General features: G+C 42.5%; 1 protein-coding gene across 2 annotated transcripts in view; it reads right to left on the reverse strand.

Annotated features, from left to right (window-relative positions):
• Positions 1-17,454, reverse strand: part of fstl5 (follistatin-like 5) — a 614,890-nt gene that overhangs the window by 123,953 nt on the left and 473,483 nt on the right. For both annotated transcript variants that reach the window (XM_078406756.1, XM_078406747.1), the window contains exon 7: positions 4,952-5,118. In XM_078406756.1, the coding sequence (XP_078262882.1) occupies positions 4,952-5,118 (167 nt within the window). The remainder of the gene's footprint in view (positions 1-4,951; positions 5,119-17,454) is intronic.

Consider the following 17,454-nt stretch of genomic DNA (forward strand, 5'->3'; position numbering starts at 1 on the left):
AACATCACCCATTCCATCTCTCCAGAGATACTGCCGGTCCCGCTGAGTTACCCCAGCATTTTGTGTCTATCTTCAACCATTTTGACCATATTTCTTCAGACTTAAGAAAACGAGGGGGAACTCTCTGTATGTATGTATGTATGTATGTATGTATGTATGTATGTATGTATGTATGTACTTATCTGTCTGTCTGTCTATCTATCTATCTATCTATCTATCTATCTATCTATCTATCTATCTATCTATCTATCTATCTATCTATCTATCTATCTATCTATCTATCTATCTATCTATCTATTTATCTGTCTATTTATTTATCTATTTATGTATTTACCTATTTATTTATTTACCTATTTATTTATTTATTTACTCATTCATTCATCCATCTAATATATTTATTTATTTATCTGCTTATCTACATATTTATTTATCTATCCATCCATCCATCCATCCATCCATCCATCCATCCATCCATCCATCCATCCATCCATCCATCCATCCATCCATCCATCCATTCATCCATCCATCCATCCATCCATCCATCCATCCATCCATCCATCCATCCATCCATCCATCCATCTATCTATCTATCTATCTATTGTGAGATGAGAGTGCTACTGGTAAGACCAACGTTTATTATCCTTCTGAAGGATTGTTGCATAATTTGACAGATGGGCCAAACGGAGTCAATTCGCTTCCATTTCCTGCTGTAAGATTACCAAATTTCAGCAACAGAAGGATCCCCAGCAACGGCTAGAGGTTTGAGGACTGAATATTGATGCAAAAACAGATTTTCAATGCACCTTGGTACATGAGATACTAACAGACCATTGAACCACAGAACAAAGCAGAAGCTTGTCTTTCATCTGGCTGTTTGAAGGAATAATAAAATTAGATCTATCCCTTTTGATCCTACCTCCTAACCCCGCAATTCATTTTTGAAAGTTATCAGTGTACTTTTCAGTCAGTGTATTCTAGATCATAAGCTAGGGTAAACATTTCCATCTTGGTTCCACTTTGGAATAATTTGTCAATTATTTTAAATCTATGTGCAAGTGGTAGAAGTGTCTTCTGCTTGTCAACTGCATTCAATGCCTGTCACACTCTTGAACATCCCTGTTAAATTTTATTTCAACCTTCTTCAAGGAGAAAATGTCTCCAGTCCTGCCCTGTACCTGAAGCTCCTCATGTGGTATCATTCATCTTCACGAGGGGAAATTTCTTTCAGGGTGGTGAATCTGTGGAATTCTTTGCCACAGAAGGCTGTGGAGGCCAAGTCAGCAGATATTTTTAAGGGAGAGATAGATAGATTTTTGATTAGTACAGGTGTCAGAGGTTATGGGGTTAGGAGGGTGAGGTAGGTTAGCCATGATTGAATGGCAGAGTAGACTTGATGGGCCGAATGGCCTAATTCTACTCCTATTCGTTATGACCTTTTGACCTCGTGCTAAACCTCTTTTGTGCGATTTGGCGTTTTGACATCTTTCCAAAAAGCGTTCTGCAAATGTTTGTCATATCTTGTTGCTTTTGCACTGTACAGATGCAAAATTAATGCACCCCCTCCACCCACCGGCACTAATTGTCACAACTTAAATGCTTAAAAAGGAAAAGCTGACGTGACTGCAACTCCCTAATTTTTCAATGAGCGGCTGGTGTGGAGAGATGGGGGCACTTCTTAAATGTTTAAATCTGGCTCTCACATTTAAATATCAACATGTTTTAAGTTCAACAGTTGAAGGCTAGATTTTTTCAGGTTTCAGGCCAGAGAAATGGTGACCTCATATGACAGCTGAAAAATATAAATATTTTTGGCCTGCAAGTTCAGGAGTGCCTCCCCAATCCCTCAAGGAAGCCAAACAATTGCACCCTCTACTATGATCATCAACTGCACCTCCATCTCTCAGTTTCAATCTGCGGCCCTCAGACCTCTGACCATTGCTAGAAACCCTTCTAATGCTGAACTCTGCACTGTTGGTTACAGCAAGAAATGGAAGGAAGATTCTCTTGGCCAAATCTGTCGACTTATCCAACAATCCTGCAGAAGGATAATAAATGTGTGGGAAGGAACTGCAGATGCTAATTTCAACTAAAGATGGACACAAAAGGCTGGAGTAACTCAGCAGGTCGATCAGCATCTCTGGAGGGAAGGAATAGGTGATTTTCTGGGTAGAGACCCTTCTTCAGACTGAGAGTCAGGAAGGGAAAGGAGATACAGAGGGTGATAGAGAGATATAGAACAAATGAATGAGGATATGTAAAACAGTAATGATGATCAATGAAGGGTGGAGCCCACAATAGTCCATTGGTGGCTGTGGGCTAGGTGATAACGAGTTATACAGACAATGAAACAACAGGATGACAGTGAAATGAGTATAAAGACTGGGCTGGGAGAGGAACAGAGATAGAGGGGATGTAAGGGTTACTTGAAATTAGAGAAATCAAGATTGGATTATAAACTGCCCAAGAGAAATATAAAGTGCTGTTCCTCCAATTTGTATTTGCAATGGAGGAGGCCCAGGACAGAAAGGTCAGTATGGGAATGGGAAGAGGAGTTAAAGCGTTTGGCAAACAGGAGATCACACGAACTGAGCAAAGGTGCTCAGCGAAACAATCGACAAATCCACCTTTGGTCTTGCCGATATATAAGACTCCACATCTTGAACAATGGATACAGTAGATGAGGTTGGAGGAGGTGCAAGTGGACCACTGCTTAACCTGAAAGGACTGTCGGGGTCCATGGACAGAGTCCAGGGAGGAGGTACAGGGACAGATGTTGCATCTCCTGCAGTTGCAAGGGAAGGTACCTGGGCAGGGGTTGTTTGGGTGGGAAAGGATGAATGAACTAGGGAGTTGTGGAGGGAACGGTCCCTGTGGAAAGGCGTGGAGATGGGGAGATGTGAGTAGTGGTGGGATCCCATGTGAGGTGGTGAAAACGTCGGAGGATTATGTGCTGCATGCAACGGCTGATGGGGTGAAAGGTGAGGACTAGAGGGACACTGTCCATGTTGCGGCTGGGGGGAGGGGGAGCAAGAATGGAACTGTGAGGTACTGAGGAGACATGTGTGAGGGCCTCATCTATGATAGAAGAAGGGAACCCCTGTTCCCTAAAGAAGGAGGATAGCTCAGATGTCTTGGTGTGGAACACTGCATCTTTGGTGCAGACGCGGTGTAGATGGAGAAATTGGGAGTAGGGGATAATAAATATTGGGCTTACCAGTGGTGCTCTCATCTCATAAATGCTTCACACATAAAAAACTTGCTCTGGAAATTTTCACCTTCAAATTTTTGTGAACATGAATCTAGGTTGATGTTCCTGCATTCGGTTCAGGCTGGAATTATTGCTCCCCCTTTTTCAAGGTGCATCAGATTATACTTCTCTGTGTTACATTTTACTCTTCATTCATTCTGCCAATTTCATTAGTTTGGCAATATCCTACCTGTAATCTCTTTTTCGCCATTTATATTTCCATGGTTTGTGCAATTTTGTTCACTATGTTTGGTGAAATGTAATGAATATATATCATCATATAACTTTCAAGAGGAGTGTTACAACTTTAAGAATTGTCTCGCGTGCTGGCCAGGATAGAAGTTGTTTAATGTACAGGTCTAATTGATGTGCTAAAGACATGAATGATATGTGTAATCAATTACATAAGTCTGTATATTTGACCATTATTACATCATGTTTGCATTTCGAGGGAGGCTCTTACATATCTGGGGAAGGGGAGAAACGCCCAGGATATCAAATGGTAATATTAGAACGAGCATATATGAAATCATTCGACTCTAAATTCTGGAATTATTTCCCTATTTAATTTACTGTATCTCTTCTTCCATTTTGCACACTCTCCACAAAATTATGAAATAAAAACTTATCAGATTCATTGACGAAATTCTCAATTTATTTAACATGAGTTGACTACAAGTGCATGAAATGCAAATCCCTATTTTAAAGGACTGTTCTTCAATGCATCAGTAGATCAACATCAACAAATCATCCAGTTACGGGGAGAATGTTAAACATATGTCCACACACACATATGGCGGCGCTGCTCAGCAGCTGCGGCTCACCTGCGGTCCGTTTGTCTTTTGTGTTTTTTGTTGTTTTTTGTCTTAATTGTAGTGTTTAGATATGTATGTGGGGGGGGGGGGGGGGACTGTAAAATTGTCTCTTCCGAACGGAGACGCGACCTTTTTTCTGGGTGGTGTCTCCGTTCCCGCTGCGGCCTACCATCGGCCAAGCGCCTGGAGCGAGCGGCCTCCAGCTGGGACCAGCTGGGCTCTGGTTCGCAGAGCCCGCGGACCGGACTTACCATCTGCGGAGCTGGCTGCCTTCGGAGGCTGTGGTGGCGCTGCGAGTGCGGCTGCGACTCGCCTTCGGAGATTTCGGCCGCGGGCCGCATGGATATCGGAAGCTCGCAGGCCCCTGGGTGGGGGCTGACATCGGGAGCTCCGGCAGCGGCAGCGTCTTCGCCAGCCCCGAATCGCGGGGCTTGGGTTGGCCCGCTGCGGACCTTTCACCGTCCGGCACGGCCTGGAACGTGGCAACTCCAACAGCCTGACCACGGGAGAAGACGGCAGGGGAAGGGAAAAGACATTCTGGCCTTCCATCACAGTGAGGAGGTGACTGGAGGAGACTCACTGTGATGGATGTTTCTTTTTTGGGGTTTTGTGTTGGTTTGTGATTGTGTGTGAAATTGCTTATTTTTATTGCTCTTATTGTTGGACTGTGGGTAACTGAATTTCGTCCAAAAGACGTTTAATTGGATGACAATAAAGGCTGTTCTATTCTATTCTATTCTATTCTATTCTATTCTATTCTATTAACGTTTCCAGAAGTGTCTAAACGAAATGTCGTCTTTGGTCAGGCAACTGTGATTGAAAAAAAAAATAGTGCAAATTGCAATCAAAGTTGTAAGATAAAGGAATATCAACAAAATACATTACTTACACTGATATCTTCCAGATCCAAATTATTGAGAATAATATTGTTGCGTTTCCAGATAATTGGTGGCCTGTGTATTCCCTGAATTGAACATGTTAGGACTGCACTCTGTCCCACTGTTGCAGTAGTGACACTCACTTTTTGATCTTCTTCCAGACTCAACTGAACCACCTCTGGAAAAAATAATATTATTTCTATGGTTAGTTGATGATACAATTAAAAATTTTGACTTTAAAAATGTTTTCAAAAAGTTATCCGGAAACCTTCAAAGAACAGCAAACATACTTTAGCGTTTATTTTTCATTGAGATAGACTAATTTTGTGCATGAATAGCCTTTTACTCTATACATACATTTGCAGTGATCTGTAAGAGAGTGCAGAAATTAAATGGAACCAATATTTCCATCACAGTTAATTATTCAGAGTTGTAACTATGGAATACCATTCAAAACCAAGAGATGTAACTTTTTTTTCCACTCTCAACAGAATATATTGTCAAAATAATTTAATTAATACACGGTAATTTAGTAAGACCTGTCTTTGCTATCGCAACAGCAAAAAAAAAAGAAATTAACACGTCAATTACTTTTGTGGCGTTGTGATGTGCCCTAGTATTAAAATGATATTAATAAACTCATTTTCTATCGATGTTCACAAGGCAAAAGCTTTTGATGGAATTGTGCTGCAACTCATTCCTCCCAAGCAAACAATATTTTTCAGGTTACTTTTCTCATTCTTGCTTTTAGAAAATTATAGAAACAAAGACAATTCGAATAGACCATTCAGCTCAAGCCTGCTCTGCCATTCAGTGTGATCATCGCTTTTCCTTTATCTCGACATGAAATTCTCACTCTCTTCCCCTGCCTCGTGAAATCTTTCTTGCCCGGCAACATGGGTACACGGGAATAGTTTAGATGGGTTATCTAGATCGGTATTGACGAGCTGGGATGAAAGGCCCATTTCCATGCTGTAACTATGATTCTAAGTTCATCTGTCTCTTTCTTAAATACATTCAACAACTTGCCTTCCAGTGCCATTTGTGGCGGAGAATTCTACGGATGCCCCACTCGAAGTGAAGTGAATCCTCCCAAATTTGTTGGTGTCCTAGCTAATATTGAATGTTCAGCCAATAATACTAAATAGGGTTCTTCTGCACATGATCACATTGCTATGTATGGGGGCATGATCCAGGATTTGGATTTTGCAATAACACACTGTACCTCAGAGCCATTCTTTAAAAAATGTACCTGTTTTGTATAGACAGTGGAGAATTTGCAATGTTCCTGTGCACAACCATCATTTTGGTATCCATATGCTGCAATTCTGAATTCCTCAAAAATCTGATCCCAAATTACATTACCCCAAATCTACTGCAATTCATGAAGAAGCTGATGACGAACGTATTGAAAGTGTCAGAAAATAACTGCAGATGCTGGTACAAATCGAACGTATTTATTTCACAAAATGCTGGAGTAACTCAGCAGGTCAGGCAGCATCTCAGGAGAGAAGGAATGGGTGATGTTTCGGGTCGAGACCCTTCTTCAGACTGATGTCAGGGGGGGGGGGGCAAAGGAAGGATATAGGTGGAGACAGGAAGATAGGGGGAGAACTGGGAAGGGGGAGGGGAAAAGAGGGACAGAAGAACTATCTAAAGTTGGAGAAGTCAATGTTCATACCGCTGGGCTGCAAGCTGCCCACGTGAAATATGAGGTGCTGTTCCTCCAATTTCCGGTGGGCCTCACTGTGGCACTGGAGGAGGCCCATGACAGAAAGGTCAGACTGGGAGTGGGAGGGGGAATTGAAGTGCTCAGCCACCGGGATATCAGGTTGGTTAAGGCGGACTGAGCGAAGGTGTTGAGGGAAACGATCGCCGAGCCTGCGTTTGGTTTCGCCGATGTAAAGGAGTTGACATCTAGAGCAGCGGCTGCAATAGATGAGGTTGGAAGAGGTGCAGGTGAACCTCTGTCTCACCTGGAAAGACTGTTTGGGTCCTTGGATGGAGTTGAGGGGGGAGGTAAAGGGACAGGTGTTGCCTGGGGTGGTTTGGGTAGGAAGGGACGAGTGGACCTGGGAGTTACAGAGGGAACGGTCTCTGCGGAACACTGAAAGGGAGGGGATGGGAAGATGTGGCCAGTAGTGGGGTCCCGTTGTAGGTGACAGAAATGTTGGAGGATGATTTGTTGGATACGCTGGCTGATGGGGTGGAAGGTGAGAACGAGGGGGATTCTGTCCTTGTTACGAATGGGGGGAGGGGGAGTAAGAGCGGAGCTGCGGGTTGTAGAAGAGGCCCTAGTGAGAGCCTCATCTATAATATGAATGCATTGAAGATGTATTGAGATTCGTAATGAGTTAAAAAAAAAACTAATAGAGAAGAATCTAAAAAGCTAGATGTACTTAAAGGGGATCAATCAACTGGTTAAAATGGGCTGTGTTTTAGTTTCGCCCAGGGAAAGAAGTAAATGGCAGATGTGCAAGGTGTAATCTTCTATGCATTCAAGGATGGTGGTTAAGGACTGGAAAATCGCATGTGTCACAATCATGTACAAAATTGAGTGCAGGGATGGGCCTTATAACTGCAGGCCAGTCATTTAACCTGAGAGTGGAATAGCTTCCTGTATCAACAATTGGGAACAGAAGGAGCAATGACTTGGATTGATTGAAGAAACCCAGCATGGATTTGATAAACTGCAGCTAACTCCCCCAATTTCTGTTTTGATTAAACCGAGAGCTCCATTGAGGGACATATTGTTGATGTGGTCAAGATGGAGATGTAAAAGATGTTTGATATATAAAAGATGTTTGATGATTTGAACATAAAAGGTATCATCAAGACTGAAGCACAGAGAATAAAAGGGCTGGGATGGCATGGATAGAAAATTGGCTCAATAACAGCGTAAGAAGAAAGTGAATTCATGAAGAGAGCAGACAGAGTAGATGGAATCTGTTCCCATTGCCAGGAGGGCAAAGGGACAGGGGATATTGAATGGAAAATCAAAAGAGACATGATGAAAAGCTTCTAATTAACCAAATGTAGAAAACTGGCCGAGTCACAGGAAAAATCAATAGCAATTTTTCACATCGGACAAAAAGTGCTGTGGAGTTGTTGAAATATTGGTATTGGTATCGATACTATTCTTGATATTTTTTTAATGATTAGAACTTCGGTGTGGGTGGAATAATTTCCAAATATGCAGATGAGACATAGGAGTTTGTGAATCCTGAGGAGGCTAAGGGATAGGCGTAACAGTTTGATTTATGTCAAAGAGAATACTAATGGTCTTTAGGTTAGTTGAGTGCAAAATGGATGTTGGGAACACAGCACTTAAACTGCTTCAATCTTAGCTTGGCGTGAAAACGAAGTAAAATGTTTGAAGCTGAATAAGCATAATTAATATACGATTGGAACTATAATGTTATTCTTTGGTTTACTGGTGAATCTTCCCCTTGTGCCAGACATGGTGAATCAGCTTTATGACCTGCAGCAAGATTGTGACATTGCAGCTTCGCCCAGGAATCACAAAAGGAATAACAATGTGTGGACACAAGGCGCTGGAGTAACTCAGTGGGTCAGGCAGCATCCCTGGAGAAAAGGAATGGGTGACGTTTCGGGTCGAGACCCTTCTTCAGTCTGAAGAAGGGTCTCGACCCGAAACGTCACGCATTCCTTCTCTCCAGAGATGCTGCTTGACCCGTTGAGTTAATCCAGCGCCTTGTGTCTACCTTCGATTTAAACCAGCATCTGCAGTTTTCTTTCCTACGTAACAGGAATGTGCCAGGACAGGAACTGCTGAGATGGAATTGAAATCTGACAGTCAGAACATGTAAAGAAGGGATCGTGGCAGTGAATGACCCTGGGGGAAAGGGAACTCTGTTGCAATTATAGTTTTATTTATTTTTGCATTCGGTTTATGATGTTAATATTTAATAAAACATAGATAGTAGAAGATGTAATTATTACCGCTGGCAGTTAAAGCCATGGGAATGCAGGAAAGCACAAATAATAACTGGATTACTCACATAAATATTTTGGTAATCTGATGATTTTACAACTGACTAAATGAGAAGCTAATAAGTTCAGAAGTTACAGGAGCAGAATTCAACCATTTGGCCCATCAAGGCTACTCTCCCATTGCTAGAGTGAGGCTACACGCAAACTGGAGGAACTGCAGTTTGCTCATATTCCGCTTGGGTAGCATACAACCCATCCAGCACAGTGGCGCAGCGGTAGAGTTGTTGCCTTACAGCGCAAGAGACCCAGGTTCAATCCTGACTATGGGTGCTGTCTGTATGGAGTTTGCACATTCTCCCCTTGACTGCGTGGGTTTGCCCCAGGTGCTCCAGTTTCCACATTCCAAAGATGTACACGTTTGGAGGTTAATTGGCTTTGATACAGAATGTCCCTAGTGTGTAGGATAGTGCTAGTTTATGGGGATTGCTGATTGGCATAGATTCAGTGGGCTTCAGGGCCTGTTTCTGTGCTGTATCCCTAAACTAAACTTAACCCAATAGACAATAGACAATAGGTGCAGGAGGAGGCCATTCGGCCCTTCAAGCCAGCACCGCCATTCAATGTGATCATGGCTGATCATTCTCAGTCAGTACCCTGTTCCTGCCTTCTCCCCATACCCCCTGACTCCGCTATCCTTAAGAGCTCTATCTAGCTCTTTCTTGAATGCATTCAGAGAATTGGCCTCCACTGCCTTCTGAGGCAGAGAATTCCACAGATTCACAACTCTCTGACTGAAAAAGTGTTTCCTCATCTCAGTTCTAAATGGCCTACCCCTTATTCTTAAACTGTGGCCCCTTGTTCTGGACTCCCCCAACATTGGGAACATGTTTCCTGCCTCTAACGTGTCCAACCCCTTAATAATCATACGTTTCGATAAGATCTCCTCTCATCCTTCTAAATTCCAATGTATACAAGCTCTCAACTATTTCCCCCTCCCGTCCCCACACCCCCTCCTCCTGCATTCCTTCCTTTGACTTCACAATTCACAACTCTTCAATCCTGTCTCACACCTTCAGCTTTATTTCTGTTCCAACCATCTGCCTATCAACCCCCCCCTGCCACCCCCCCTTGCCTGTGTCCACCTATTACTTGCCAGACTTTGTCTTGCCTCTCCCTCGATCCAGTCTTCATCCTACCTTCCCTCCCTACAATTAGTCTGAAGAAGGGTCCTGACCCAAAATGTCATCTATTCATGTTCTCCAGAGAAGCTGCCTGACCCACTGAGCAAGAGAAAAACTGCAAGTTCTGCAATGAGACAGGTGGGACCACACCCGAGTTTATGGAAGGACTGGTCAGTAGTCTGATAACAGCCTTCAGTAGTTCCTGAATTTACTGGCATGTACTTTCAAGCTTCTGTACCTTCTGATGGACGGGAAAGGAGAGAAGAGGGAATAACAAGGATGAAAAAGGTCCTTGATTATGTCAACCGCTTTTCCAAGGTAGTGTGCAGTGCAGATGGAGTCGATAGTGGGGAAGGTGGTCTATGTTGTGGACTGGGCTACATCCACAACTCTGCAATTTTTTGCGATATTGGGAAAAGCTGTTGCCAAACCAAGCTGGTTCCAGCTTCTGGGTCATCATACGAGGTGTGGCAGAGGTCTTGGATCTCCTCTTCACATTCAGGCTAGTCTAATCAACAGAGTCAGCTGAAAGTAGAAGTGAACCACTGCAGGTACACACAAATAGATGGCAGCAAGTGGCAAGCTATAGCATATATAAAATATGCTTCTTGCATTGTTGTTTCACCACAATGTTATGTAAATATACTATACTGTTCAGCCCTGCTGCAGAGGGCATGCAACCGTTCTGTTGGCAATTCAAGCACCTTGATGCTCTGACCCGACACTTCTGCTGACTGATTTCTGCAGCAATGAAAGCAGAATTTCCCACCAGACCAAGGGGCGACTCAGTGGCGCAGCGGTAGAGTGGTTGCTTTGCAACGCCCGATGCCCGGGTTCGATCCTGACTACGGGTGCTGTCTGTATGGAGTTTGTAAGCTCCCTCCGTGGGTTTTCTCCGGGTGCTTTGGTTTCCTCCCACATCCCAAAGACGTAGAGGTCTTCAGGTTAATTGGCTTAGGGAAAGATTGTAAATTGTCCCTAGTGTGTAGGATAGTGCTAGTGTACGGGGATTGCTAGTCGACACGGTGGTCTGTATCATTGCTGTATCTCAAAACTAAACCTGTTTATCATGTCATTTATGCTCAAGTGACCTGATCCTGAAGCTGGAGCTCCCTCCATTACTCATGTCATTGGCCAGTCATTGGCCCACACAATGGTTTTGCACTAACATTAGGTACTGGCAGCAATTCTTTCTTGTTATTAAAGACCATTTCCATTGATGCAGTTATCTTGCATGTCTGATAGAATGTCAGATTTCCAGTAACTGGGTTTGGAAGTACTGGTTAGTTTAACATTCAAACCTATCTGGTGGAACATGACCAAGAACTTACTGAAGTCGTAATGTTGCGACAGATTTAAAAAAAAACTTTGCAACCAATTACTATTTCACTATATGTCTCATTATTACATCAACAATTATATCAACAATTATATATCGGAGCATAATCTATCAATAATCTATCTATAATTATATCAACAATTATATATCGGAGCATAATCTCCGATGGTGCTGTGTTGAAATCGCTCCACAGTTTTTTCTTTTACTTCACTAAATGGGCATCAATTATCCGAGGCAAGAAAGTTTCCAGAATTACACACATATCAAGCGTTTTTATTCTTCAGTTCATGTATGCACTGTTTTTGAGCATTTTTGCCCTCACCCTCTGCTTCAATGCTTTTATTTGTCTTAAAAAAATAATTTCCTTCCATTCAAAGAACCAAGGGAAGAGCTGCACCATAAATATTTCTATTTGCACCAAGCATTGTTGGCAATACCTTGTTAAGTCTGCAGCTCTGACTTACACAATGAATCATGAGCTGCACAGTCTCACATTACCAATGTCCTGAAAGACCCTCAGCATAAACTTGCTGACCTGCTGAGTTTCTCCACCACCGTGTGCTTTGCTCAAGATTACAGCATTGACAATTCCGTGCGTATCCTTGACGACTTTATCACTTTTGACAACTGTAATTCTTCAGAATCCCATCCTCATCAGGAGAGGAAAGTGTGTACTCAGCAGGCTCTTAACCCAGAGCACAATGACACAGTTGTTAGAACTGTGTTGCCCAACAGTGCCAGAGACTTGGGTCTAATCCTGACTTCTGGAGCTACCTGTTGAATCTACACATGCTTCCTTTGACCATGGAAGTTTTCTCTGGGTGCTCTGGTTTCCTCCCGTATCCCAAGGACATTATGAGCTGGTAGGTTAACGAACAATTGTAAATTGCCCTTAATGTGCAAGTGAGTGGTAGAATCTGGTGAGACTTGAAGAGAATATAAATGGGATTAATGTCAGATAGCCATCAGGGTATTAGGCACAACAACCTCCAAATAAGATCTGAACGATATAGACGTGGGGACATTGGTTTTGTCTTTTTGTACTATTATTGTTTGTTTGTTTTTATGTGTGTGTGTGTGTGTGTGTGTGTGTGTGTGTGTGTATACTTGTTTATTATATTGTTTTCATAGTACTATGGTTTCATATTCCGTTGTGCTGCTGCAAGTAAGAATTTTGTTGTTCTGTCTGGGACATATATATATAACAATAAAACTCTCTTGACTTGACTCTTGAGATTAGGGACAAATGGGTGGTCGATAGATAGTATGGTCTCAATAGGCCGAAGGGGTTGCTTCAATACTGTATTTTTCTGTGACTCAATGATTCAAATGAAGTCTATTGCAGAGTAGGCAGGCTGATATATATGTGAGATGAGGAGCGCAAAGTGCACATAGCTTATTCAAAGGCTCCTGACAGACTACCTCCCTGGAACTTCATATCAACATTACTGCAACCAAAGAGCAGTTGGTTACTTGACAGAAGCCTTAAACTGGTGACAGCCTTAAAGTGAAAATTATTGTTTACAACCAGTAGGACGTATACAGTCAAAACCCAGCTATCCAGCACATGCCAGACTTGTCAAGTTTAGACTTGTCCACTTTCACATCCTCTTCCTAAACATTAGGGACAATTTAGGAAGGTCAATAACCACAAACTTACACGTCTTTGGGATGTGGGAGAAAACTGGACCTCCCCGAGGAAACCCACTCAGCCGCAAGGAGATTGTGCAAACTCCACGCATACAGCACCCGAGGTCAGGATTGAACCCGAGTCTCTGGCACTGTGAACCTACAGCTTTGTTTAGTTTAGCGCGGAAACAGGCCCTTCAGCCCACTGAGTCCGCGCCGACCAGCGATCCCCGCATATTCACACTATCCTACACACATTAGGGACAATTTACACTTATTTCAAGCCACTTAACCTACAAACCTGCACATCTTTGGAGTGTGGGAGCAAACCAAAGATCCCTGAGAAAATCCACATGGTCACGGGGAGAACGTACAATTTCCGTACAGACAGCACCCATAGTCGGGATTGAACCCGGGACTCCAGCATTGCAGGCGCTGTAAGGCAGCAACTCTACCACTGCACCACTGTGCCGTGCAGCTTTACCAGCTGTGCCACTGTGCCATCAAGTGTTGGTTGACCAAATGTGCAATTCAGTCATGTTGGCCTGGCTCTGCCATTGCTGTCACTCTTCTTTCAGCCCAGCTACTCCATCCGAAAGGCTGGTTACAAGAGCTAAATTTCAAAGCTCTTTTAATTTTTTTGCTATCGTAAAGTAAGAGATTTACGTCATTTAAAAGTGCACAAAAATATTTGAAGCTGAAGAAGTTTTAGGTTTCCATTTCCTAATTAATGGATTTTAAATCTTTCAAGAGTTTGCAATCCTTGGAACTAAGAATAAATGATGCATGGGAAATTTGGATGTCTTTGCCCAGAAAATATTTTTGAAGAGGAGAATATTTAATTCTATGAGAGCAGAAGCTGATTAATTATCTACAGGGTACCCATTGTGGATATTTCATTGTATTTGCTTTAATTTCATAATATTTTCTTAGACTTAAATAAATTAGACTCAGAATAATATTGGATTTTAGTAAGGCCTGAAGTGACATAGAACTGGATATGCCATATGTGCCAATCTCAAGGTAACCTGTTGCTTGTCATGTAAATAGCATGACTGAATACATAGAGTCATAGAGTGATACAATTGTGGAAACAGGCCCTTCGGCCCAACTTGCCCACACCGACCAACATGTTCCAGCTACATTAGTCCCACCTGCCCACTCTAGGTGAGTCAAAAGTTGGAAGATTGCTTGGATTTTGAGCACCTATGGATGTTCAACTAGGTAAAATTTAGGAGCAAAACCATTGTCCAGGTTGCTTACCATACAAACTCATTAATCCAATTCGAAGCCATCTCTTCTCACTGTGAGAAGGGCTGGTTTCCAGGAATGGACATCGAGGAGAGGGACAATGGTTCATGGGATGGAGGTGATGGCTGCAACGGGCCTTTATGGACAACTGCAGTTGGGACTGTGAGATGGTGTTAAAACCTGGCAACTCTTGCACATACTGTAGACTCAGTGGGTTGTTTCTATGCATTATATACTTAACCGGGGATTGTACTTATGTATGGCAAAAATCTTACTGATCTGTATGCAAAAGAAATTTCACCTCACCTTGATACACGTGTTAATAAAAGAACCATTAAACCACTGAATGAAACATAGAAACATAGAAACATAGAAAATAGGTGCGGGAGTAGGCCATTCGGCCCTTCGAGCCTGCACCGCCATTCAATGTGATCATGGCTGATCATCCAGCTCAGTAACCTGTACCTGCCTTCTCTCCATACCCCCTGGTCCCTTTAGCCACAAGAGGAGAAACAGGAGGAAGGAGAACATAAATCATGTAATCAAAAGGAAATATCCGAGAGAAACCCATGAAATGGTTCAGGTGCCTGTTTCAGGCCCCCACACTGAGCAATATTCTTCATGCCAAGTTTATAGTGGGTCGAGGAAGAAACTTGAGAAGAATGAACCTAGGCCACAAATAAGAATGTTATTAATAGATGTAGGAGTGGAAGTATGTTTCATATATTTGATCATAAATCATGATAATTCTTGACAGACCTATGTGGAGATGCTTGTATATTTTAAATGGTTAACTTTAGGCTGATTTATTGAAGAGGAAAACAATAAGGATAATTTCAGGGTTTGGAATCTACATCATCAAGAATGTCATAGAAAATTGGATCTATGTTTGCTTGGAGGTCTGGAGACAGTATGAACTATTGTTTTAAGATCAGATGCACAGAGTCTCTTGCCCAGAGTAAGGGAATCGTGGACCAGAGGACAGAGGTTCAAGGAGAAGGGAAAAGATTTAATTGGAATCCGAGGGGTAACTTTTTCACACAAAGGGTGGTGGGTGTATGGAATAAGCTGCCAGAGGAGGTAGTTGAGGCTGGGACTTTCCCATCTTAAACGATGAGACAGGTACATGGCGAGGACAGGTTTGGAGAGATATGGTCCAAATGCAGACAAGTGGGACTAGTGTAGCGGGGACATTGTTGGCCAGCATGGGCAAGTTGGGCTGAAGGGCCTGTTTCCACACTGTATCACTCTATAACTCTATGTGAAGAGTTAATGTTGGATGAAGACCAATGAATCAATGATGTTGAATATAAATGTATAATTCTTAAAGATTGGGCACTAATCAGAACCTATCCCCACTCATGTGTGATCCATATCTGTACTATGGTCCTTTGGCATTAGAGAAAATACCTGGACAAAAAAAGCCAACGGGAAACAGGTTGTTGATTCACCATCATTCACAAAATAATATAACCTGGGTTCATTTTATGTTGAAATACACTAAAGATAAGTTAACAGCACAGTGATGATTTTCTCTAAAAAACAATTCTGAGTATTAACAAAGTTATAACCTGGAAATAAAAAAAAACGTTATGGAATGTGATTCCTCCTATGCTGCGGCACATTCAAAACGCTAGCTTTGAACTTTGTTATATTACAAGAAATGTAAGTCAAACTATTACAATATTTATCAGACTTTTCCATCTTCTGATGGTTCCTAACATTCCAAGCATAGGAGCTCCATTCTTGAATAACTCCAAATGAAATGATACAACCACGCATTTTGCCAAATTCTTTGTAGGTTTGGAGTCATATAAAGGATGACATATTTTGCGCTGTTAGAAACATTATTGAATCACCTGGATTTTATGTCAATCAAGGACAACAGTCACAGTTACTGAAAACAACCACTTATTTCCAACTTATTTGTTTGATTAACTGTATTAAAATTCTTTCTTCACATTGGTGGAAGCCTAACTCGTGTCACTGGTTTATTTGTTCAGGCTTTAGTTGACACATCCAGTACCATATCCACTGTTACTCTGCTCACATCTCTAATGCTTTTCCTCCTTAGATGGAAGTAGATGCAAACTGCTCTACTTGACTGTAGCTTGGTCACTGCAGCATCACACTCCCAATATCCGTCAGAAAGGCACATCCTCACTGGCATCACTCACATTATTTTATTGGCACCATGTGAAAATAAGCATCTCCCCACCTTCCCCTCTTTCCCTAGTCGAAACTCCTGTTGGCCTGTGTTAAATGATTATCCTCGCACTTGCTTAATTATCCCTCGTTAAAAAAAATGTACATGAGTCAGACCTCTGATTTTTGATCATTGTCGCAACTATACAGGGCTCGAGTGAGACCACACCTGGAGTATTGTGTGCAGCTTTGGTCTCCAAATTTGAGGAAGGAAATTCTTGCTATTGAGGTAGGTTCACGAGGTTAATTCCTGGAATGGCAGGACTGTCGTATGTTGAAAGACTGGAGCGACTGGGCTTGTATACTCTGGAATTTAGAAGGGTGAGAGGGGATCTTATTGAAACATATAAAATTATTAAGGGATTGGACATGCTAGAGGCAGAAAACATGTTCCCGATGTTGGGGGAGTGCAGAACTAGGGGCCACAGTTTAAGAATAAGGGGCAGGCCATTTAGAACGGAGATGAGGAAAAACTTTTTCAGTCAGAGAGTTGTGAAGCTGTGGAATTCTCTGCCTCAGAAGGCAGTGGAGGCCAATTCTCTGGATGCTTTCAAGGGAGAGCTAGATAGAGCTCTTAATGATAGTGGGGTCAGGGGGTATGGGGAGAAGGCAGGAACAGGGTACTGATTGTAAATGATCAGCCATGATCACGGTGAATGGTGGTGCTGGCTCGAAGGGCCAAATGGCCCACTCCTGCACCTGTTGTCTATTGTCTATTGTCAGTTTACTCTATCCAGGATGTCCAATCTGTGCAAATCTGATGAGAATAGCTGGAGGACTCATGCAGTATCCAATGCTCCAGTTGCACATCAACGAAAAACCACCACAGCTGGCAAAGGGAGTTGCTGGCCGGGTCTGGGCCTGTGAGACAAACAGCGTGAATAACCAAGCACTTTTGAGGGAGCAAACCAGGAAGCAACTAGAAAACGTTGATACTTTATGTGTAATTGAGTGA

This window comes from Rhinoraja longicauda, chromosome 1, assembly GCF_053455715.1.
Source record: "Rhinoraja longicauda isolate Sanriku21f chromosome 1, sRhiLon1.1, whole genome shotgun sequence".
NCBI classification, from domain to species: domain Eukaryota; kingdom Metazoa; phylum Chordata; class Chondrichthyes; order Rajiformes; family Arhynchobatidae; genus Rhinoraja; species Rhinoraja longicauda.